At 47.0% G+C, this 24,635-nt stretch overlaps 1 protein-coding gene and 2 pseudogenes across 2 annotated transcripts in view; 1 reads left to right on the plus strand and 2 right to left on the minus strand.

The window, feature by feature from the left end:
- Positions 1-503: 503 nt before the first annotated feature.
- Positions 504-24,635, minus strand: part of VCL (vinculin) — a 109,434-nt gene continuing 85,302 nt past the window's right edge. The window contains exons 12-22 of one of the 2 annotated variants that reach the window (XM_036438187.2): positions 24,117-24,316; positions 22,552-22,680; positions 16,885-17,034; positions 14,911-15,019; positions 13,452-13,754; positions 12,223-12,347; positions 10,596-10,781; positions 7,497-7,700; positions 5,217-5,420; positions 4,690-4,794; positions 504-2,562 (exon numbers count right to left, since the gene is read on the minus strand). In XM_036438187.2, coding sequence (XP_036294080.1) covers positions 2,416-2,562; positions 4,690-4,794; positions 5,217-5,420; positions 7,497-7,700; positions 10,596-10,781; positions 12,223-12,347; positions 13,452-13,754; positions 14,911-15,019; positions 16,885-17,034; positions 22,552-22,680; positions 24,117-24,316 — 1,862 coding nt within the window. In that variant the 3' untranslated portion in view covers positions 504-2,415. The remainder of the gene's footprint in view (positions 2,563-4,689; positions 4,795-5,216; positions 5,421-7,496; positions 7,701-10,595; positions 10,782-12,222; positions 12,348-13,451; positions 13,755-14,910; positions 15,020-16,884; positions 17,035-22,551; positions 22,681-24,116; positions 24,317-24,635) is intronic. The other variant, XM_036438188.2, reaches the window with a different exon arrangement.
- On the plus strand, positions 19,055-20,429 carry LOC118719123 (annotated as a pseudogene).
- On the minus strand, positions 23,776-23,951 carry LOC118719635 (annotated as a pseudogene).

The raw sequence follows: 24,635 nt of genomic DNA on the forward strand, positions 1-24,635 counted from the left end.
ACTATAGCCTTTTAATATTTACCCCTTTCTGACTTAGCAAATCGGGCAAAAACAGTGACGGCCCAGCTCTACTCCAAGAACTGCTCCTACTCTTAGCCAGTGCTTCCTCCAGCGGGAGGAATAGGCCTCACAGCCTCTGTGGGTCCCTGCAAACCCTCTTGTTCTATCCTGGGCTTGTAACAGCTTCCGCTCTCTGGGGGACAGTGATGGCCTCCATGGGGAGCTGGAATCGTCTAAAATGAGGCAGACTTCTACAACCAGGGGACGGTCCGCACCACCTGCTGCTTTCCTCCTCCTGCTGACCTCTGTCACTTTTGCCCCTTATAGTATATAATCCCCAAAGGTGTCCTTCATTGCACAGATCTTTGCCAAGTAAACATGCGGCTGGTTTCTACTACTTACAGCACAACGTTAGGCTTGAAGATTAGTTCCGCTGGCCGTTTTTCGAAACAAAGGAGAAACATGACCTAAAAGTTCTTGCTAAAATATCATTTAAAGCGTTATTTATACAAATGCACTTTATTGTTTTAAACAGAACAAAAGAAAAGGCAGAAAATATTTGCATATAACAAATCCTAGCTTATAAATGTAGTTTTAGTGGTGATGTCTAATCATTCAGGGATTTTTTTTTTTTTTTAATTTGCTTCACTGTGTCTTGAGCACTGATATTAGAGAAAAGCACATCAGCATAAAAGGTAAACCAGTGTCTCAAAACACTGGAAGAACTGGAAATGTTTTATTTCCTCTAGGTAATCTTTAGTAAAACAAAAGGTGATCTTTGGCATAGATTCATACTTTAAAGGCATTAATGTTGCATTTATCAGGTAAGCAACTATCCAAATATGCTGAGGGCCTCGAAAACCTTCATCAGTTAATAGGAAATAGAGGAAGCCTGAGTGTACAGTACCAAGTCCTACACATTCCATGTTGGGATCTACCACGTTGGAGGTGGGAAGGAAGGGCATTCAGGCAAGGGTTTTTCCTCTACTCACCCAGATCTGGCTTTGGGGAGAAAGATGCTTTCTTGTGCTGGGGATGCTTAGACAGCAGTGATAAAAGCAAGAGGAAAAACTTCTCTCATTTGCTAATAGGAAAAGTATGGTAATGATTTAGTACTTTACCCATTACTCTCTTGAACAGTAAGGACGTAGGAGGGGGAGAAGATGCGAGGGGCTTGGTTGTAGTTGGTTGAGGGAGATGGGAATTACCGAGGACTATTTCCCATTGATTCATCCCCAACAGCGCCAGAATTCCAGTCTGCAAGTACCACTCTCCCTTGGGTAAGAAGTGTCCCTCAGACAGGACCGCCTGTCCATTAAACACTCCTGGGGGCAAGCACCAATTCTTAGGACTGAATTTCAAAAGGATCAACAGGATGTTTTCTAAATTATAGAAGAACAAACATGTATCTTTAAAAATCTTGTTTAGTTAGGCAGGGTGTGGGACAAGAATATAAAAGCAAGGATAGGAGACATGATTTGGTTAAAAATTAAATGCAGCATTTCAGCTCAGAGAGAACAGTGAGAGTTAAGAATGAATGATAAGGCCTCGGCGCAGACCTCTGCCGGCAGTGACAAAGCAGGAAGCGCCTGGGAATGGCCCTGCTGGGACGGTGGGCAGAGCAACTCCCGGCCCCTCTGCCCCTCCAGCAGCAGAGAGCACCAGGACACAGTGTGTTCGTGGGGTGGTTACCTTGGCTGGCCCTGGCAGGGGGATATGGAACGAGGGGTTTCCCTAGCACAGGAGCAGGGAGAAGACAATCGTGATTCTGCGATTTCCTCCCGACAGACGGAGATCTGATTTCATGCTATGGGAAACGAGGAGGATTAAATGGTGGAGGGGTAGGAAGTGAACCCAGGACCCCTTTACGGAGGCTCTTCCAGGTCTCCCACGGCTTCCCTGGCAGCAGTGAGGCTCACTTCTGAGGGGTCCAGGGAGCGGCCAGGGAACACAGGCAGGTCAGCAGCCACATGGAAAGCCCAAAACAAACTTCGGAGGCACCGTGATTCCGTAACTGACTTGCCGGGGCCCTGGCTCTCGGGAGCCTGGCGGGGGAATAGGGAGCAGGGAAAGGGAAAAGGCAGGGCACTGTACCCTGGGAATGAGGAAAGAGCGGGTGTCTGGCTAGTGTTCACGCTTGGATTCTGAGCTTATGTGAAGTCCGTGGGCTAGAACCCAGTCTGCCTATTGGGAGCATGTGCAGGAGTATAACTATCTGAGGATGCAGACACGTTTCAGAGTGTCCATGACAAGAGAATAAATGCTTTCTAATGTGAAGAGGCCCCATTCCTTTCTGTTATATCAGGCCAGGATGTGGCTTTCAACCCCCCAGCAGCGCTGGGCGGCTCCTGGAGCTCAGATCACTTCCATACTGTTTAGTGGGGATCTCTGTGCCAACCAGGTCCCACCGGGCGCCTACTGGTACCAGGGGGTCTTCCTAACCCAGCGCAGTGTGAACCCAGCATCCGTTCGAATCTTGATTGAAGCTGCTTCGGCCTCTCGCACAGTCTCCTTCACGGACTGCATGAGGTTCTGGGCGTTGTGGACCAGCATCTCCGTCGCCTGCAAGGGGAGAGGACCTCTCCGTCACTCAGTGCCTGACGCAGCGGCCCCGCCTCCCGGCCGGCCTGAGCCAGGAGTGCACTGCCTTTCCCTGACCTGCTCCCGGCATGCCCGTACTGGTCACATCACTGGTGGTTTAGCTGGATCACCAAAAAGACCCCGAAACTGGCCCATCATAGTGCACGCTACCCTCCAAAGGCCTCTAGTGTATACTCCTTCCTGACCTCCCAACAAGCTCCCGCCTCCAGCTCTCGCTTGCCCTCCGCCTGAAATGCTCTGCCAGGCCTCCCACGGCTCACCTTCGGCTCCTTCAGACGCCACTCCATTGTCACTCTAGTGAGGCTTTCCCCGCTCACCTTATTTTAAATCCCCTTCCCCACTCCCAACAGTCCTCATCCTCCGATTCTTCATTTTTCTCCCAGGAACCCATTATCACTAACTGATGTACTGCATGTTTTACCCAGCTTGTTTTATCTAAAAGTTAAGTTAAAGGACAATTTGTGTCAGTCTTGCTCATGGCTGTACCTCTGTGTTAGGACAATGCCTGTCACATAAGAGGTATGTCATAAATATTTAATTAATGGATGAAAAAATAATTAAATGAACAAACCAACCACCTTACAAATCCACGAAGATCTAGTTAAGTACATCTTCTACATAAACAAACTTACAGGACTGGGATCAATCACACTGGTACTCTACCGTAGCAAGTCAGAGAACTAATTAATCCATTAGCCCGTAATTCTTTTTTATTTTTTTATTCTTAACTAGTTTTGAGCCACAGAACCTGCAATTTAATGAAAAATGATCACATCTACAAAATTTGTGCATGCAATCAGAGAGTCCGTGGGCTCTGAGAAGCATAACTAAAATAGACTATGAAAAATAAATAAATTTAAATTTAAATTTTTTAAAAAATAGGCTCTGATTCCTGAAAATTGATCTTTTCACTTGGTCAACAAAAAGGCTGAAGCCTAGAGTGGTCGGAGACTTGCCAACCAATCTCACACAAAGGATAAGCTTGCAGTCCTGTGTTTTTCTGCCTCACTCAGTTTCTATCTTTCTTCATTGGACTACTTAACAGAACACAGTAGATACTCCCAAGATACATTTTTGTTGGTTATTTAAGTAAGTCTGAAATTCTGAGCCTTATCCTTCCCTGGCTTCTCACCTTCCTTTTCTTGGGGCAGAAGAGGCCACATGAGAGGAAGCAGCCTAGTGCCTAGGCCTGCCTACAGTGCCTGGAAGCTAGGGGTGAAGATCCAGTTCCACGGTTGGGAGAGGGGAGAAGAGGGAGAGCTGGGATTGAGGCATGGTAGAGGAAGCAGAATCCTGGCGCTGTCCCATCTGACGTTTCCCTAGCCTCGGCTCCTGGTCAAGAGGTCAGAGACAGCCTTCCAAGCTGTCTGTGGGTTCCCCACAGGGAGGGCTTGAGTCTGTTTTTGAAACTACCCTATACAGTACTTAACTCAGTCCCACCTACACACCCAGTGTATGGAGAGCTCGCCTGAGCAGTTCAACAAAACACGTGCTCCCTACCATGAGGTGCTGGGGGTCTGGCTCACAGCAGAGCCTCCTAGAGAGGAGAGACAGGAAGGCGCTTGTCTGAGGGCTTTCTGAAGCACCCGGGCCACTTTTCCAGGGGGCAAGGAGGGAAGACAGCTCCAAGAGGCATGGCTGAAGGGAACCTTCCCGCCATCCTTCATTTCAGTCTGTCACCCCCGGTCAGCACGGTCCCTGACAAGCCTCCTCTGGGCGTCCCCAGGGAGCCGGGAGCAGACGTTCTCTCCAGCCGGAAGGTGACCGTGGGGCCAGAGGGGACAGGCACCGGAGGCTCAGGAGAGCCAGGGAGGAAAGAGTGAGTTCACGCCTCACTCAACGGATTCAGACGCTGACCCCTCCTAGACCTCCATCTCCCACCTGTGAAACGACCAAAGCTGCACAAGAGCTTTACTTTCCAAACTTCTGGTGAGTCTCTCAAACACAGAAGCCCTTCAGAGAGAAGTGAGGACTCCACCCACATACTGAGGACTCAGTTCGCAGGTAAAATCTCTCCAAGGCAGAATTAAATGGCTATGAAGTGACACAGACGCTGCTGGCCAGAAGCCAGAAGCAGCCGGTACGTACCTGCTCAGACTCCTCGTCACTGATGTTGGTCCGGCCCAGCATGGTGGCCTTCACGGTGGACAGGATTTTGAGCTGGGTGCTTATGGTTGGGATTCGCTCACACACCTGAAGACAAATGGGTAGTTAGCGTTTTTTCTTGCCTGCAAGTTCCGAGGACAGAACTTATTCGCCTCTGTATTCCCAGTGGTTGGTGTGCAGAAGGCACTCAATAAATTAGCAGCAGGATTCCACCAGCTTCCTTCTAAAGATCAGTATAGTCTCTTTGTCCAGAAATGGAAGCACTGAGATTCTTTCCTTTGATTAGAAAATAAACTTCTCTGGATCTGCCTTTCCCAAACACACATGTGTATTTCCCTTTTCTGCTGCTTCTTTCCACTCTGACATGCCTCCTCCTTCTTCACCCACTTTCCCTTTTCCTGCTTTTCTCCCTCCCACATCCCACCACCCTGACGCCAACACACACACACACACACACACACACACACACACACACACACACTCACACACACACACACGCCCCTGAGTACCTGTAAGAGGTTGGTTCTAATCCGCTTATCTGTGCATTGCTTGGCAACCTCCTTGGCCAACCGAGTCACCTCATCTGAGGCCTTGGCGATGTCCTTGGCACACTGGATCAATGCCCGCTTGGTACCACTGCCTCCTCTCACCAGCCGAGACATCTCAGCCATCAGCAGAGCCATGCGCTTGGCTGCTGCAATGATGTCATTGCCCTAGAGAGAGGCAAATACACCGGGTGAGCTCAGCCCACACTGCGGCCACGTGAGGGAAGGAAGTGGGAGCACGGAGAAGAGAGAAGGGAGCCTGCTGCTCCAGCAGTCCTCTGCAAGGTGAGAAGAGGATGAAGAGACGTTCTCAGGGGCATGGACAGCACAGGAGAGAGAGGACAGCAAGCCAGGGCACTCACCCTAGCACTCTGGAGAGAGTGGGAGAGAGATCACCTGGCTGAAAAGGAAGAACTGGGATCAGTCTGAAAGGGCCCGTGTGCCCCAGGCATAGCACTAGACAAGCAAGTCAGCACCTCCGGGTTAATCATGTCAATGAAATGGGGACGGACACGAGGCTGGTTAAAAGGCATTCCCTTTCCTCTGAGAGAAGCGGTGGAACTGGCCTGAGGGGAAAAATACAGAGGAGCCATTCCAGATGCTGAACTCGCCCTCTTCATCCTCGCCCTTATTACCAAGAGCAGCCAAGGGCTGTCTCTGCCAAACCAGAATTTAAAGCCCAGTAACCATTATCGGCCACGAGGAAAAAAGATGTATTTTGTGACCTAGACGGCTCCTACCGTCCCACTACTTCTTGTTTGCCCGGTTAGCCTACGGCAGTGGACAACAAACTCATTGGTCAACAGAGCAGCAAACAGAGCCACGTTTGCCCTCCACTGGCCTATGGGAACATATCGTTTTAATTTCATAATAAGAAAGGCCAATAATCAATTCTTCCATCCCCTCAGATAGGTGGCTGCAACTAAAGAAAACTTCAGCGAAGAAGATGCTATAGGAGTCATCAGGAAAATGAAATCATGAGTCGAGCTGTAAATGGAACCCCCATTCCAACTAACAGCAGTTCAGCTCAGAGGTGGCATTTTGGTTCATCAAAACCCTTACGGGTCAATAAAGAAATGTGTAACCAATTTACTTTATGTGTCCTCAAAAGGCTCTCTTTTGGCCAATAACAACCAAAAGTAACAACTGCATTGTTCAAACTGCCCGGAAGGCCAGGCCCTCCTCATTTTCCCCCTCATGCTTCTCCATCTTGTACGATGCAGTGAGGCGTACACAGACCAGGCCCGCAGTGCGCTGTGCCGGACCGCACAGGCACCAGGGCGCGGCCGAGCACTGATATAGGGTGTGTGACATCTCAGGCAGGACTGAGACCAGGAACAGGTATGTGACATCAGGAACAAGGTGTTAGACAAGCCGCCTGGGCCCACCTCTTCCAGTGCAGCCCTGGGGTCATTCTAAGACTTCAAGACCTTGTTAGAAGACAGTGCAGTGCCAAGGTTAGTTATCACCCGTTACTCTTCAAACCCTTTCTTGCAACATGCCACCTTCAAGGAGAAAAAAAGTGACCACCCCACCCCCACACCCCACAGTAGCTTTGGTTCAGTCTCCAAGGCCAAAACTCTGTTGCTGCCGGTCCTGCAGCCCTGAGCGCTCTCTGCTCCCACTCCAGCCCCTCCCACTGAAACCTGGTCAGGCCGTCAACAAGCCCCTGTCCCCGTGGGCTCCCAGTAAGGCCAGAGCGGCCACTCAGCCCAGTGCAGGGCAGCAAGCAGCCCTCCCAGGGAGCTGCCACAGGAAGCGGCTTCTCACCATGACCAGCTCTGCCGAGCCACCAGTGCATCAGGGAGAGGTCAGTGGGGGAGGGGGAGACATGCAAAGCTCAACCGGCAGGCCAGGTGACCTCTTAATGGTCTGCAATCTGCAATGGTTCCTGACCTGCAAGTCACTGAGAGGCGCATCCATGGCTGCCCAAGCGCTATAAGCTTCCCATAGTGGCCACGAGGTTGGTATAAAAAAAAAAAAAAAAAAAAAAAAGAAGAAGAATCCTTTCAAAAAGTGACCCCAGCTCTCTCCTGCCCTCAGACATAAATGCAAGCCCCTTCACCTGGCATGAGCAGACCTGTCAAACTGTGAAGCCAGTCCTAACATCAAGGTGCAGACAGACAGACACTGGCCCTGCCCAGACTCACAGGACCCGCACAGACCACGAGTGATGCAATGTGTCAAGGCTGCACATGGCCGGATGCAGAGGGAGCAGCCCCACCGGGGGGTGCTAGCCAGTACCTTACTAGACCACTTGGTGGCTTCCCGGTGCAATGACTGAGCCGCGGCCAGAATGGGCTGGTTGACCGGCTGATTGGATGGCATTAACAGCAGCTCAGGTTCATAATCGTCTTCCATGTCAGGGGGGACAGGGAACCCGACAGCATCAGCCGCGTCTGCCTCAGCTACAACGCCTATACCTACCTCCGCGGCGGGGGGGCCCGGCTTTGTCGATGGCGGGAAGGATGAGAAACAGGGACAGCGTTAGTGCGAGCAGCAGGGCGGGGGCACTGGCTGCTGCTGGTTTAGTGCCCAAAGCTGGCGGGGACGGCGTGTTCTACAGGAGCCCGGTGAGCCGCGCTCCGCGGAAGGGGAATCCCTGCCTCCAGCGCCAGGCCAAGCCCCCTGCTCACATGAGCGAAGGAAGGAGGCTCACAGCCGTGGCAAAGGGTTTCCAGGGAAACGGTTACACGACGAAAGCAAGTGGCATCCCTTTTTTATATACACTTACTACTGACATTGAATTTGCCAAGAATAATTCTCAAGTCACAATATTTTCGGGGAACCTAACAACTAAACAATAGCTCGCTGCTCTTAAAAGGAATCCAGAGAGAAAAGGTAAATTCAGTCACACAGGCTTTGAGCAGAGTGAAGTACGGGTGATGCTGTGCATCTTCAGGACACAGGAAGTGACTGGGATCGGCTCTGCAGCTGCTGGGTGAGAATTAATATTTCCATCAGGAGGTAAAAGTCCCAGAATTAAAAGTGATACGACAGCCTGGCCTGTGTTGCTCAGTGGTTAAGCATCAATCCATGAACCAAGAAGTTGCTGGTTCCGATTCTCTGTCCCTGGTAGCACATGCCTGGGTTATGGGCACCATCCCCACTAGGGGGCGTGCAGGAGGCAACCGATCAATGATGTTTCTATTTCGATACCTCATTGATTTTTCTGTCTATCTATCCTTCTCCCTTCCTCTCTAAAAAATCAATAAAAACATTAAATATATATACATTGGAGGCAATGGATAGCAAGCCAGGGAAAAGGCAAGAAAACAAACACAGTGGTGAGTGAAAAGGATTCATCAAGTTCCCGCTGTCCAGAGACCCCTGTCCAGCCTTCCATCATAGGGGAAGCCCGCCCTTCAGACCAGCTCTCTCCCTCTCTCCTCGAGGCCTTCAGAGGCAATGCTCCCACAATCTCACATGTGTCCACTGCTGGCCCTGGGTACAGCCTATCTCTCCTGTTGCTAGATAGGCTTCTCACTCACTCCACACTCAATTTACATATTTTCACAGATAAGACAATACATGGACGTGGCCGCTGACCCAGGCTGAGCTCAGAGGAGCCCATCGGTGCCCATGAGAGAACAGAAGCCGGACGGGGGAAGGATGAATTTACTGCCAGGGACAGGGATTCTGAAGGGCCAGGGAGGAGTGCGAAAGATCCGATGCTGACAGTAGGCTGGGGGAGAAAAGGAATTGCCTCACCAAGCAGAACCACTTATTTAAAAAACAGTGAGCACAGACTCATTGCATCGAACATCTCTCACGAGAGGAAGATGAAGCCTGTGTGGAGTTTTATGTGAGGTTGCTATCACTCCTACAGGCCTTATCCTGCACAGGAAACCTGTCTCATCGGTGATGACAGAGTTGGACGATTCGGGGCAGACGTGGACTCACCTACCATCTACATCCTGTCACCTAAGCTCGGTCTCCACCGGCATCCATCCCCACGCCGTAAGGACAGGCCAGCTCACTGCTCTGGGGCTCAGAGTCCCAAAGTGAACAAACACAGATAAAGGCACACAAACACATACCACCCCCCCAAACACACATGGTTCAAGCAGCTCCTGGCTTCACCCAGCTCACAGCCAGCCACCTCCTGATGCTCCGACCCTGCGGAGACAGCCAGACCTAAGGACTTCTGGCCACAAACGGCAAAGCACGGTACACGTGACAGCCGATGCTGTTTGCCCCCAAGCTTTATCTCCATCTTTACAATTCACGCATGCTGTGTATTCTGCTGCACAATGTACCTGGGTTTAACGCAATGTAATTTAACATTTAACGCTTTAAAAGCTTTGAGTAAAATCAACCTTCATTGTGGCCCCTCCCCACGTGCACTGACACCCGTGACTGGTCCCAGGGGTGTGCACGCCCAGATGCAGAGACACAGTTACAAATAATGCTCCGGCCAGCTCCAACACCAGCAAGGTCATTCCTTCTTAGAACCTGGGCTCTGAGCTAACAGTTCAGAAAAATAGAGAGTTAAAAAAACAACACACACACACACAAAAAAAAAAACAAAACAAAACAAAAAACAAGATCAGCTGCATGTCGGCCCTGGGGAACGACGTTCAGTAGGAGAACTTGAGCGGCTGAGGGTGTGAAAAGAACAAGGCAAATGGACGGTGGAATAAAGATCGAGGGTCCTATTAGGGAGAGTAAGAACTGAGTTAGGACTACATTTCCCTGCAAGGTTAGAACAATGTTCTAGAAAAGCTACCACTCACTTTTCAGCACTGAGGGGGAAAGAGGCTAAGTTAGTCACAGGGCATGACTGCTGTAACATCCACATTTCCACCAACCACACGAATATGTGCACTTTCATGTTTGTTGAGCGGAATTAACCCAGAGCTGTCTTGAGTTGAGGGGAGAGAGGATTCTGAGAAAGGGACATGGCTCCTAAGACACAATCTACTTGCTTCTATGAAAAAACAGGGAAAACGTCAACATTGCATCCAGCTGTAGCAGAGCCCACAGGAGACAGTTTCGTGTTTGGAGAGACGATACCGCAATTAGCAAGAGCATCTAAAGCATTCCGCACTCCGGGGAAAGAAAAGCAGTTTTTAGAAGATGCCATATGCGCAGGGTGAGGCCCCTGACACCCTAATGCACAGAACCATCTCCTCCAGCACAGCTTCCCCGCTCTCACAGGTGCTGCTGGAAGGAGGACCATCAGGCACCGGGGACGTCTCACCAAAGCACGGAGAGGAAGAGGATCGCACTATGGCCACAACAGGAACCGAAACGGAGGGGGTGACCTTCCAACCAGACTCCCTTCCGGGAGCGGTGCGCGGCTCTCCGTCCTTTCTCCACAAGGAGAGCCTCGCTGCTTACCTTGCTGGACCACTTGCGAGCTTCGTCGTGGAGCTGCCGGGCGGCCATCATCATCGGCTGGTTAATCACCTCCCCGGCCTTCTGCTCGGGGAACTCCTCATCCTTCTCCTCCGGTGGTGGGGGCCTGGGCGGCGGGACCTCCCCCTCAGGCAGGGGCGGTTTGGGAGGAGCAAACTCATCTGTCAGCTAAGAAAGAATTACCAGGCTGTAAGCAAAGCCCCAGGAACGACTCCCCCCAGAATTCTTTCCTTTCCTCTAAAAAGGATCTTCAGAAAAGCCACCCACATGCATTCCACGTAAGACCACCCACACTGAGCACAGTGACCACCTGCTTCCATTTTCTTTCTTTTTCCTCCACAAAAAGCTAGCAGCTACTGTTCTGGACATAACCCAGGGAGGTGTGCACAGCACTCTCAGACTGAGAATTCTCAAGGAAGATCTAAGAGCTGGTTGAGGGAAGCTGCATAGGCAAGTAACTTCTCCTTGGATAAGCAGGGGCAGCTAGGCCAAATGACCTGTTGATTCTAAATGTCTTGACTCTATGGATCACGTAAGAAGCCATCCCAGCCCGGGTGATATGGCTCAGTGGTTGAGCATCGACCTAGGAACCAGGAGGTCACGGTTCGATTCCCAATCAGGGCATATGCCCAGGTTGTGGGCTTGATCCCCAGTAGGGGGCGTGCAGGAGGCAGCCGATCAATGATTCCCTCTCCTCACTGATGTTTCTCTCCCTTTCCCTCTCCCTTTCCCTTTCTCTCTGAAATTAATAAAAAATAAATAAACAAATAAATAAAAGCCATCCCAGAATAGTCATCCTGGCCTAACAGCCCAGCTGGAAGGAATAAAGGAAGCACTGGAGGCCAGGGAAGCACAGTTCCTTACCTATGGGCCCAGTGACCCAATTTTGTTCTCAGCCAACTTAAAAAATTACATCTTTTACTTACATTAACTAAATCAAATTAATGATTTGATAAGCTACTCCCAAAGTCAAGCTATTTTCAATATAATATCAGAGTAAATGTCTAAAAATAGTCACCATTTCTGATTTTAGAATTTGTATCTACAAGATAATGCCCAGCTAACCTCCCCCTCAACCATTTACCTATAGAAGAATAAATTCATTCCACTTTGGGAGACATCAAAAGATTTTTACATTATAGTTGGGGAGAGGGTCAAACCTTTTTAATAATAAAAGTATCGCATTGCTTTTGTTACTAAAAATATCAGGTATAGGCAAGAAGAACCTACATGAGATTGTAACCTTCTCAGTTTTGCCATTATCAGCTGGGAATACCTAAAACCTTCCCACCCCACTACCTGGCCCACATCACATCCACGCCTCAACATCACATCCACACTTACCACGCCAGCTCCCGGGCTCCCGTGACTCCCCGTCACTCCCCATCGCAGGAGGCCGCTTCTAGAGTCCCGCCCACCCACGCACACCAGGCAGGAGCACTGGGTTAGGACTCGCTAGACTCAGGACTGGAAATCAAGTGGTGCCTCTGAGATGCAAGCAACGGCTAAACAAAGGCCCCTGCTGACTGAGGCTCCAGAACATAATCTGCCTTTCTCTTGCTGCACCCCACACCCTGCTGCTCACCCTCCCATCTCCGAGGTAACTTACGCGGAGCTGCTCAAGGTCTGGCGGAGGAGGTGGGAAGTCAGGCTCCTGGGGTTGGAAGGCTTCTCTGACCTTGGCCACCGCTCCCAGGATCCGGTATCCAGAGTCCAGGAAGCTCTTTTGCAGGCCTAAACACAAGACGCCCTCACTCTCAGCTGGGCAGGTCAGTGCCCGGGAGCATTGTCTGTCCAGCAGCAGAACTGGTTTCCATGAACAAAAGCTGGATGTCAGGCTGCCAGTACACCTGCAGGCAGCGGCTGAGGGGAAGGGAGGTGAGGCAAGGAGGATGCCCTCTTGCCTGTACAGCTAAGAAGCACTCGGGACATTGCTGGGCGTGAACACTAGGCTCAGCTGGTGCTCGTCACTTCTCCTAGGAGATAAGTCTGCCGGCTCAGACAGGGGAGATAACAGTGTCCGACTAAGCATACATTCCCGGCAGCTCTTCTCACCTTTCTCCCCGCTCCTTTGCTGCACTTGGCACTCAGCCGGTTAACCCCTATGTTGAGCTGCTACTACTAACTGTGTTCGGTTACCTGGAATTCAGGAATCTACTCAAACTATTAGGAACTCCCTTAGGAAACCAAGTATGTCCGTAGTGGTGATGGGTTGAGGATGCAAGCTGGATTCTGCCTGTGCTAGGGATGACTACATTCTACCCAGACAAGGATGGAAACATTGAATGCTAGGAACAGAAAGGAATTCAGATGTTTCCAAGCAAAGAAGTGGTAACACCTTTAGTAGGAGTGATGAAAATAAGATATAATTCAACAAAAGAAAACCCCAATTTTTTTTTTTTTAATGTAGAACCAAAGGTCAAACAAAGTAAGCCCCAAAGATTTGACAGAAATAGAGAACGTTTTACAGAGAAGAAAAGCAGAAGAGAAATGATACCAATTACATAAGCTAAACAGTTGGTAGATTGGTGATCACGTATCTTTTGAGAAATTTCCAAAATAATGACTAAACAGGGCCAGGTGCTGTGTTAGTCAGGCAACATGATCAAGTGCAGAGAAGCTGGTCCAGAGAGACTAGCTTACAAAACAACTACCAATATTGCAGAAAGTACCCTGCCCAGTATTGTTGTGGACAGGAAGGGATTAACCCAGTATTCTCAAACTAAGGTGTTGCTCCCAGACTTTGTAGGTGATGCCAGGGGGGTTCCCAATCCTCTCAGCACTGTCAACTTCCCAACTAACCTCTCAGCTGAGTGAGCCGCCCCGCGCCCTGCTTACCGGGGTCAGAGATGTTTCCGGCCACAGCTTTCGCGTCCATCACCATCGGGGAGATGGTTTTGCTCAGTTCGTCGGAGGCGGCTTTCACGGCCTCCCGGAACTTGGGGTCCTCAGAGTTCTCCACCTCCCTCTTCGCCACCAGCAGGATCCTGTTGGCCCGGCGAGCAATGCTGGTTGCCCCAGCGACCAGCATCTGAGGCTGGATGTTGGCCATGGCCACTTTGCACTTGTCCAGGTCTTTTTTGATGGCTTCTTCGGAAGCATCCAACAGAGATTTGGTATCGATCGCTTCGTCCACCAGCCCTGTCAGGAGAACAGCAATGCAGTTTAGTTTCTATTCTGAAGAACTGAGACTCTAAAACCCAGGTGTCCGAGTCTCTGATGTGGAAGCACAATACCCAGAATCCTCTCCTTCAACTCAAAGTCCTTCGTACACAGTCCAAGGCTTCCAGGTGAATGCCACGGTGGAACACACGGAGCTGTGGCCCCGGAGGCCACCGGGACTCACGGCATCCACACAACAGCGGTCACTGGCCGCCTCTCGTCTGCCACCGACAGGCAGAACTGCGACGGCCTCGGGAGGAAACGAGGACTGTGTTGGGAGCCTTCGCCACATTATCTGTCGCTAACATTTTCTCCCTCCCATCTTACTCCCCAGCCATCTGCTGCTTGTTGGCAGCGTGGAGTGGCCCAGCTGAGCCACGGGAGGACTCCAATAACCCTCGCAGCCTGCTCCTCGTGTCTGTTACCTCTCTTCAGGCACCTCAGCAGCTCCACTTTCATCTCTGGCTGCTATGGGCCCCGGACCCGGTCACAGCAGGCTCTGCAGGGCGGCAGGGAGCCTACATCCGCCTCTCCTCTCCCCTCCTCTCCCTCCCTCCACGGAGTGAAGAAGACTCCGAGGTGCCACTGCCACTGCACAGGCACGGGTCTGTAGGTGTTGCCTTCTTCTTCTTCTTCTTCTTCTTCTTCTTCTTCTTCTTCTTCTTCTTCTTCTTCTCCTTCTTCTTTTTAAACGACGTAGTTGATGAGTTGGAGGAAACTCTGAGACAAGTTGTATTAAATGGTAGCTATTGTGGTTCCTTGAAATGTGAACCCACTGAAAATGACAGGGACACTTACTGTATCCACAAACACCGCCCCCAGCCCGGCCTCTGAAACCAAACTCTGGCTCAGCCTGAGCAAAGACACTATTCACAGGGAAGATAGGAGCTGCAACAATACACATCACACCGGGAGGGCGGCATGGGGTTGAAAGGGACTCAGACAGTCTCTCTTCAGACAAAGTTGCAAGGCTTGAATGAGAAGCCGCCGCTGCGCAGCCTTAATCAGGGCCAAGTACACCGCCGAGCACATGACCGTCCCTTCATCCAATTACGGCTGAGAAACACAGCCGGCCCGCTCGGGTTTCTCAGGACCTGCTCCACGGATTCAACGAGGACTCCGCACACAACTCTACCTGTCATCTTTTCAACATTGTCGATCCACTGGTTCTTCATGGTCTCAAAGTGTTCGTAGGCGGCTTGGTTTCCGGGGTTCCTGAGCAGGATGCGAGCGGCGGAGACGACCTGGCAATGACAAAACCACCTTTAAACACCAGGGCACCCTTCCACTCCCATAGGAGCCCATGGCGAAGCCTTCTCCTCTCTCCCTGCAGGTGGCGCTATAAAGCCAAAAATCAGGAGGTCTCTTCAGACTGAACACGTTAGGTTTGGTCCCACAAATAGCTCCCCCGGTAAAAGGTTTTCTGGGCACAGCCTGATTTTAAGAAATTTTAAAAAGTGACAAAGTAAATGGGTGTTCAGTTGATACTTCAGAATATACACAAAAGTGCTATTAAGCCCTTGGTGTCAAGTTTTCAGCTTCAAAAGCACCATTGAGAAAGATACTGCCCAGCCACCATGGCTCAGTCGTTGAATGTTGACCCATTCACCCAGAAGTTACTGGTTCAATTCCCAGGCAGGGCATGTGCCTGGGTTTCATGCTCAATTCCCAACGGGGGCATGCAGGATGCAGCCAGTGATGTTGATGTTTCTCTTTCATTGATGTTTCTATCTCCCTCTCTCTTCCTCTCTCTCTAAAATTCCATTTTAAAAAATATTGTAAATAAAAGCATTTTTTTTTAAAAAAAAGGTACTAAACACTACTCAAAACTCATTAAATGAATATTTACAAAAACTGTGTACAGTTAACAAAGTGCTTTCACAACTATTAACTTACTAAATCCTCACACCCTGTGCTAGAGACAGGACAGGTACTTTCTCATTTTATAGTTGCAAAGCCAAGACTCAGAAAACTTCAGTGACTGGCTCCAGAGCTCCCCCGTGGTCACTGATGGCACTGGGGGAAGGGACTAAGGGCCTAGTGTCTAGTGAGTATGAGGTAAGTTACAGGCTGCACACTCATCCTCTTAACCCTCAGGACAACACGTTAGAAAGGAATTATCTCCATTTTCCAGGTGAGGAAACTCAAGATCACAGAAGATTCCATGTCCAGATCTGTCTCCAAAGTCTTTGCGCCAAAGTCCACAGTTGGTGTCTAAGTCTAGTTTTCTGTCTCTCTTTTTTAGAAATCTTATTTTTATACAAAAGAAAAACTATTATGCTTTATATTTCGTATCTCATGAAAGTTGTTAAAGAAAATTAGATGTTCATATTTTATGGAAGGTTTTTTAAACGTTGGAGAAGTGTGACTTTTCAAGAGAATGAAACTTGTTAACATGCCATTTGGGCAAAAGTTGCACGATGAAAGACACGCTCTTTTCCCTCTTCCTCCCTATAAGTTCCCACCAAAGCCCAGCCCAGCTCCTAATGCATCAGAGGCACTCAGCAAGTATCTGCTGAGTAAACGAATGAAAAACTAGTAATGAGTTTTCTATAATCTGCTTAGAAGGAAAAATACACAAACCACACTAAATGATGCTGAACTGATATTTTTAAGAACACCGATTACCTATCAGAACTTTAATTCCTGTCCAATTTGTTTTCTTTTGCTCCCACTTGTCCAGTGTACTGCTTACAGCATACTAGCTATATCTTGGTTATATGATTAAATAGAAAAAAGAAAACAGGTTATGGATATAAATGAGAGTGTTTTTTTTAAACCCTCCAACGGATATGAGAAAAGGCATAAGCTCTAAAATCAAAACAAAGTAAGCCCCCAAGATTATCTGAATATTTCCTTAAGTGTGAATGAGTGTGTGTAGGGAAAGGAGAAGGGGGCCTTTATTAATATTTTCTACTTTCAAACTAATCTATTATCATTGTAAAAAATTCAAACAATACAAAAATAATTTTAATATTGCGGGTATGTGTTTTCTTCAGAATATTTTACAGTAAGTGCTCAAAATGTATGGAAACTGTCCTGTAATTAACCTTAATTTCTGAATGCTGCGAGGTGAGACTGAAATGATGAAAAGTGAGCAAAACTCAACCTGGGGCGTGAGTTCCCGGGCTGTCTTCACTGAAGCCTGAATGCCTTCCACCGCTGACTTATTAGCAGTTCCAACAGCAGCTGCCTTCTCGGCCGTGGCACCAAGCCTTCCTGAATGGTTCTCAAAGTTAGCTGCTCTCTCGTCAAACACCTGGAGGGATCAACAAAGACATTAGGAAAATGTACTTAAATAAAATGGGTCTGGCAGCCTAAGAAAGAGTCTCTCTTTAAGTAGAGGCAGCAACTACTCGAACAAAGACTTCAGAGATGACATCCCACCCTCGTGAGCAACAGGATAGTCAACGTCAATCCTGGCCTTGCTGCGTCACACACCCGTGAATTCCGGTTCAGCCAGTGCTCCCCAAGTACAAACAGAACATTTGGCTGTGTTGTCTGTAAGAAGGGGTTCACAGAATGTAAAGATTTAAATAATCCCCATTCTCACAAGGCTTATCCTAGTTTGAAGAAGACAGACAAGCCCACGCCAGGCTCCAGAGCAGGTTGCTGGGTATATTAAAAGGCAAGAAGATCCAGAGTCTTAAACCGAGCTCCAGCGCCTCAGGCCAGCATCCCTCCCAGATCAGTTACCATTAATGTTGTAAAAACTCTGCCCTGACCTCCACAGGAAAAACGATAGCAGGCTCACAATCAGGCCTGACCCAGGGTAAGGACGCTGACTTTCATTATCCCAAGTGCAAAACAATCTCCCGAATTGTTCTTTCAGCTCTCACATTTAAAAAAAAAAAAAAAAAAAAAAAAAGTCAGCTTTTCTTCTGACACAGATATTATGCAAGGTTGCATACTATAAAGGGGATGGTTTAACTTCGATAAAATGACATAGAATCTCCTGTCGTTGGCCAGGTTTACACAGCACTGAGCATGTCAGGAATTGTCTAGCAGAATCATCCTCTTCTTTGCCTTCCCTGGGGTCTACCTGCCCACACTTGGCGAGCAGCTCTGGTTCTGGCCAGCATCTACAGGTCTCCTGGTTCACCAGCAGGCTCCAGTCTCATTGCCAGCATTCCGGGCTTACCCATTCAAGTCTCTTCCCCATTCTGGCCTCTTGTGTGGACGTAACTACCTGAGTTCTTGCCATTTAATGTTCAAAATCTCTACCTAAATCTCCGATCTCCTACTCTCCTTCACCTGGCCTCAGTCCTCGTTTCTTTCCTTGGCTGGGCTCCCACACCCCGGATCTACAGGGCTTCTGCCAACGTTGGTTGATCACCTCGACCCCAGCCCATGTCTGCTGCTCTCTCTGATTAAACTAACTGCTCTACTTGCTGTTCTTGTCACTCAATCAAAATTTACCCAGCACATACTATGTGCCAAACACTGGAGTAGATGCTGAAGATACAAAGACAAATAAAACAAAATTTCTGCATCTCAAGTAGCTCACATCCCAGTGGGGTAAAAAGGCCCACAAGCAGATATTCATAACAGACTGTGACATGTGCAATAATAAAGGTAAGCATTGATATCATGGAAGCAAAAGGAAAGGCATTTTGTCTATCCATGAAGTAAAGGATAATGGGATAAAAGATAAATAGGAATTAACTGAAAAAAATCAGAAGACAATTAGGCAGAGAGACAGAAAGAACAAAGTCTTGGAAGGAAGAAAGGACAGAGTATTCAGGAAATTATAAGCGATCAGGCATTGCTGGGGCGTGGTCTGCGAGGCAGGGGTTGGTAGGAAATAGGTGTATAGATCATAGTGCTCTGGCTTTCTCCTCTGTGAAAGGAAGGTCCACTGAGGGTTTAAGCAGGAAAATATCAGGGTCAGATCTGTATTTTTATTTTGTTGGTGGCCTAGTGACTGACTCACGAAAGACCAACCAGAGCTGAACAGTCAGTCATACAGCCGGAGGGGACAAGGCTCAGAACTAGAGCTATGGCAACATGAGTGAAAAATGGAAAGGATTCAAGAAATACTTGTGAAATCAAAATAGCTTGTCTTTGTTTACTGATGTGGGAAGATGAAGGGAAGGAAACAGTCAATGGTGACTCACAAATTTCTGAGAGAGAACAGAAGGATAACATGCTGAGGTACCTATGAAACACCTAGGTGGATCTACTAGCATAAAACTCAGAGATGCCGAAATAAAAATAATAATAAATCATCCCAGCCTACGGGGGACATGAGCTTTATAAACATCCAGTAAGAGATACGTTGCTTAGATCACTCCTTTCTGCGGTGAACGCTGCAGAGTAAGCATCGTTGGAATTTCCCCTGTTGTAATCATCATGTCTAAGTCTGAGTCTCCCAAAGAGCCGGAGCAGCTGCGGAAGCTCTTTATGGGAGGTTTGAGCTTTGAAACAACCGTTAAGAGTCTGAGGAGCCATTTTGAGCAATGGTGAATGCTCACGGACTGTGTGGTGATGAGAGATCCAAACACCAAGCGCTCCAGAGGTTTGTCACCTATGCCACTGTGGAGGAGGTGGGTGCAGCCATGAATGCAAGGCTATGCAAGGTGGACAGGAGAGTTGTGGAACCAAAGAGGGCTGTCTCAAGAGAAGATTCTCAAAGACGTGCTGCCCACTTAACTGTGAAAAAGATTTTTGTCAGTGGTATTAAAGAAGACACTGAAGAACATCACCTAAGAGATTATTTTGAACAGTATGGGAAAACAGAAGTAATTGAAATCATGACTGACCGAGGCAGTGGCAAAAAGAAGGGCTTTGCTTTTGTAACCTTTGATGACCATGACTCTGTAGACAAGACTGTCATTCAGAAATACCATACTGTGAATGGCCACAACTGTGAAGTAAGGAAAACCCTATCTAAGCAAGAGATGGCTAGCGCTTCATCCAGCCAAAGAAGTCAAAGTGATTCTGGAAACTTCGGAAGTGGTCATGGAGGTGGTTTTGGTGGAAAAGACAACTTTGGTCGCAGAGGAAACTTCATGGTCGAGGTGGCTTTCGTGGCAGCCGTGGTGGCGGTGGATATGGTGGCAGTGGGGATGGCTATAATGGATTTGATAATGATGGAAGCAATTTTGGAGGTGGTGGAAGCTACAATGATTTTGGCAATTACAACAATCAAACTTCAAATTTTGGGCCCATGAAAGGAGGAAACTTTGGAGACAGAAGCTCTGGCCCTTATGGTGGTGGAGGGCAATACTTTGCCAAACCACGAAACCAACGTGGCTATGGCAGTTCCAGCAGCAGCAGTAGCTATGGCAGTGGCAGAAGGTTTTAATTACTGCCAGGAAACAAAGCTTAGCAGGAGAAGAGAACCAGAGAAATGACAGGGAAGATACAGGTTATAACAGATTTGTGAACTCAACCAAGCACAGTGGTGGCAGGGCCTGGCTGCTACAAAGAAGACATGTGTTAGACAATACTCATGTGAATGGGAAAAAAAACTCGAGGACTGTACTTGTGACTAATTGTATAACAGGTTATTTTAGTTTCTGTTCTGTGGAAAGTGTAAAGCATTCCAACCAAGGGTTTTAATGTAGATTTTTTTTATTTTTTTTGCATCCATGCTGTTGATTGCTAAATGTAATAGTCTGATCATGACGCTGAATAAATGTGTCTTTTTTTTAAATGTGCTGTGTAAAGTTAGTTTGCTCTGAAGCCATCTTGGTAAATTACCCCGACAGTGTGAAGCTAGAATTCCTTCAGGGTGATGCCAGGTTCCATATGAAATTTACTCACAACCTGCTTGGGCACAGAAGCCGTTGTCTTCAGAAACTTTGGTGTAGTTGAATTGACAGTTACTGTGTTGTGACCTGGAGTTCACCATTAAAAGGGTCACCCAAGCAGAGTCGTGGAGTTCATTTGGTTATTGATGATTATTGGCACATCCTATGCAATATATCTAAATTGAATTATGGTACCAGATAAAATTATAGGTGGATATGAAGCTTGTGTATAATCCATTATCATGTGTAATCAATAAACGATTTACTATCATAAAAAAATAAATAAATAAACATCCAGTAAGCTAGCCTGGAGGAAAAAAATGGGCGTCATTCACAAATAATAACACAATCCTTCACTTACCAGTTCTGCATTGTCTTGGGTGCTTGACCTAACCCCTTTTCCTTTGCTGGTAATACTAGATGCTAGAACCAGATACTTGCTTTCCTAGATTCCTTTGCCTCTGGGGTAGCATGTGACAGAGTTCTAGCCAATAAGACTTAAGCAAAAGTATCCTGGAAGATTCCTAGGAAAACCTTTATTTCATTCATTCATTCAGTCATTCAGTCAGTCATTCCCAACTCTATGCCATACATTGTTCTAAGAACTGGGAATAAAGTAATAAAAAACACAATCTCTGCCCATGTGGAATTTCATGCTAATGTGAGGAAGATAGACAAACAAAAAATAAGGTAAATACATCAAATGCTGATAAACATTAAGGAGAAAAGTAGGATATGAAGATTAGAAAATACCCATGAGTGGAAGTGGAATTGTCATCGTAGGTGATGACCCAGAGGAGAGCTGAAAAAAAATGAATGAATAATATGTGTAGTTCTCTATGTAGGCAAACGAGAGAACAAATACAAAGGCCCCAAGGCTACAACATGTAAAAGTAATCAAGGAATACTAGAATACAATGCAAGGAGGTCAATGTTGGGAGAAGAGCATGAGGGAGAAGAGTGGTACCACCTAAGGTCAGAGCAGAAGAGGGACCAGATGCAGTGGTGTGCTGAGGCTCACACCAGCTCACCAGAACCTTGTGCCCATCTCTTCCCAACTGAGCTTTCAGAGGCTTCCCATGGCAACAGCCATGATGGGAGTATTACATTATGGAAACAACAAACATTACAAATCAGGGCTTTTTTCTGGAGAACTAGTCTACCAGCACAACACTGACTTTACTGTTCTCAGGACTCTGGCCTCATTCAGAAGGGTTTGGGTAGAAGAATAGCATCAAATAATTTAAAAGTTCTCCCTGATTTCTGTGTTCACCTTAAGAAAGGGGTGTTGTGACAGGAGTACTCCCACCTCTCATTTCTTACTGCCTTGAACCTGATGACTAGGGTAGCAACAACAATCTCACGCCATGAAGAAAAGACCCAAGAAAATCTCAGAGATGCCTGCTTTCATGGTGTCAAGCTGCTAAATCAATACCAATGGTACCGACCTCCATGCCTCTTTTTATGTGATGAAAATAAAAACCCATTCGTTTGCATGTCTGATGGTCGGGTTTTCTACTACTCACAACTAAAGACATGGCCTACAGACATTCTTAACTGATACACTTGGTGACTAAAAGAAGAGATGGCAGGGCCTTCCCTCTTCTATCCTTCCACCCTTAACCCACAGTATCCCAACCTGATGTACAATAAAAACACATTTTACCTTTACAAACAAATCATCAATAAGTAAGTGTGTGGCCAGGACCGGTTTGGCTCAATGGATAGAGTGTCGGCTTGGGGACTGAAAGGTCCAGGGTTCGATTCCGGTCAAGGGCATGTACCTTGGTTGCGGGCATATACCCAGTAGGGGGTGTGCAAGAGAAAGCTGATCGATGACTCTCTCTCATCGATGTTTCTAACTCTCTATCTCTCTCCCTTCCTCTCTGTACAAAATCAATAAAATATATTTAAATAAATAAATAAATAAATAAATAAATAAATAAATAAAATAAGTAAGTGTGTGTGTGCGTGTGCGCACGCACGCACGACAGAAGAAATGGAAGACTTTAGATACTCACCTCTTCCCTGTTGGGTGCATCAGGAGGTGCAGTGGCCGCCACAGCCAGCAGCTTGATGGGAGTTGTGGTATCGCTGAAAACATCTGACACCTCCTGAGTCATGGCCTCTTGCATCTGGGCTTTCAGATCCTTAAAAACATTGTTTACAGATTAAAATTCCCCAAAATATCTAAAAAGCACATCTGCCAATGTCTTCACTTCACTGACACACTCATTCATTCATTTAGTAGTCTTTTATTCAATAAGCATCTGTTGGGTAACAACTATACTGAGCTAGCATGAAACAGGTATAAGATATGAATCCTGCCCTCTGAACAATTAGTGTGTAGTAGAAGAGGTAAAACTTGGCACGCCGTTCCTTAAAGGCTGTTCTACCCAATCAAGAAATCTTACTTCCTTTCTTGGTGGCCTCTAAGAAATTATACTGAGGATTATGGGGTTGCGCCCACAGAAGGCCTGGGAGAGAGAATTCCTCATCATTCCCCACGTTGCAGGGGCCTGATAAGGACCACAGTTAACTATAAAGATTGATTTGTGGAGGCAGTGTCAATTTTCTAAGCATTTTCTTACGTTAAGAGGAAGGAAATCAAGAATAAGAATATTTTTATACATTTTTTCCATTGAGTTTCTAGAAATATTTGATAACCAATGCATGTATCCATTTCTAAAGAAAAGAAATCTCAGAAGTCATCAAATGCTCTTTTCAGACAGTTATCACCCTCAGTCCAATCTGTTTTCTATATTTACCCAAAGAGTCTCAATCACCCGTTTCTCAAGGTGGGTGGCATGTACTGGCTGGTGATACCTGAGATACTTTTAAATGATATAAAATAATGTTTTTATTTTAACAATTATGTGTTTCATTTAAAGAATATTAGAGAAATTTGGCTAGTGTTGCTCAATGGATTGAGTGTCGTCTCATGTACCAAGAGATCACTGGTTCAGTTCCTCCTCAGGGAACATGCTCAGGTTGTGGGCTGGATCCCCAGTAGTGAGTGTGCAGGAGTCAGCCGAGAGATGTTTCTCTTTCATTGATTTTTTTCCCCCCTCTCTCTCTCCCCCACTTTCTCTCTATACAAAAATAAATAAAAAACATACTTTTTATTAAAAGAATATTAGAGAAAATATAATTATCTCATCAAGTTCATGATTTCAGGATTATTAGAAAGTTTTCTTTTAAATAAATTTAGTTGTTTAAAAAAGGAGTCCATTTGAAGATAAATATTGACTGAGAAGTACAGGTGACACACGGATAAAGCAAATATCACAAAATAGCTCTCAACTCAGTAAAACAGTGAACAAAACTTTAGTTGCTGTCACCCACTGGTGAGCTTTTCAATGAGCAATAATGGCACCTCAGATATACCTCATTAGCTACGATACTGCCACTGCGCAAAGCAACTGGTGAGCTATTTCCTAATAAGCTCTGAATTTCCTTACTTCATTGGTCACACTCTTTTCACTTTCCCTAGACTAAAGAATTATATATTTTTTTAAATCCTCCTTCCCTAGTTTTTTAATAAGTAAGCACAAGAAAAGGAATGCTTTGTGTTCCTGAGTTCTACCTTTAAGGAGTCTTGGAGCTGCGATGCCAGCGCTCTTGCCTGGGGGCTCTCCCCTTCCCCTCTGGCAGCCAGGTCAGCCAGCTGGGCGGTCAGCTGGTCCACTCTGTCACACTTTGCAAGAAGATCTTGGCGATACGGCCCCATCATGACATTAGCCAGACGATGCCCTTCGGCCACGAGCCCTCGGATGGCAGCCTGACCTGGACCGAGAGAAAAACACTGAAACGAAGTCTGGGAGGGCACCTGCAGTGTCATCTGGTAAATTGTTTATTTTTTTAATAATAATATTTAGTGAGTTTTCCCCTCTAAAAATAGGGGGGAAATGGGGAAATACAGAAAAATATAAATAATAGATAAACCACTCATAATCCCATCACTCCCAGATTGAGATATTTGAACATTTCCTTCTGATCTTTTCAATGCATTACATGTTCCTCTGCACATACACATTTCACATACATTTCTCCTTTACAAAACAGAAGTCACACTATACATTAACCTTTACTCCCTGCTTTTTTT

Source organism: Pipistrellus kuhlii, unplaced genomic scaffold, assembly GCF_014108245.1.
Source record: "Pipistrellus kuhlii isolate mPipKuh1 unplaced genomic scaffold, mPipKuh1.p scaffold_m20_p_15, whole genome shotgun sequence".
NCBI lineage: Eukaryota > Metazoa > Chordata > Mammalia > Chiroptera > Vespertilionidae > Pipistrellus > Pipistrellus kuhlii.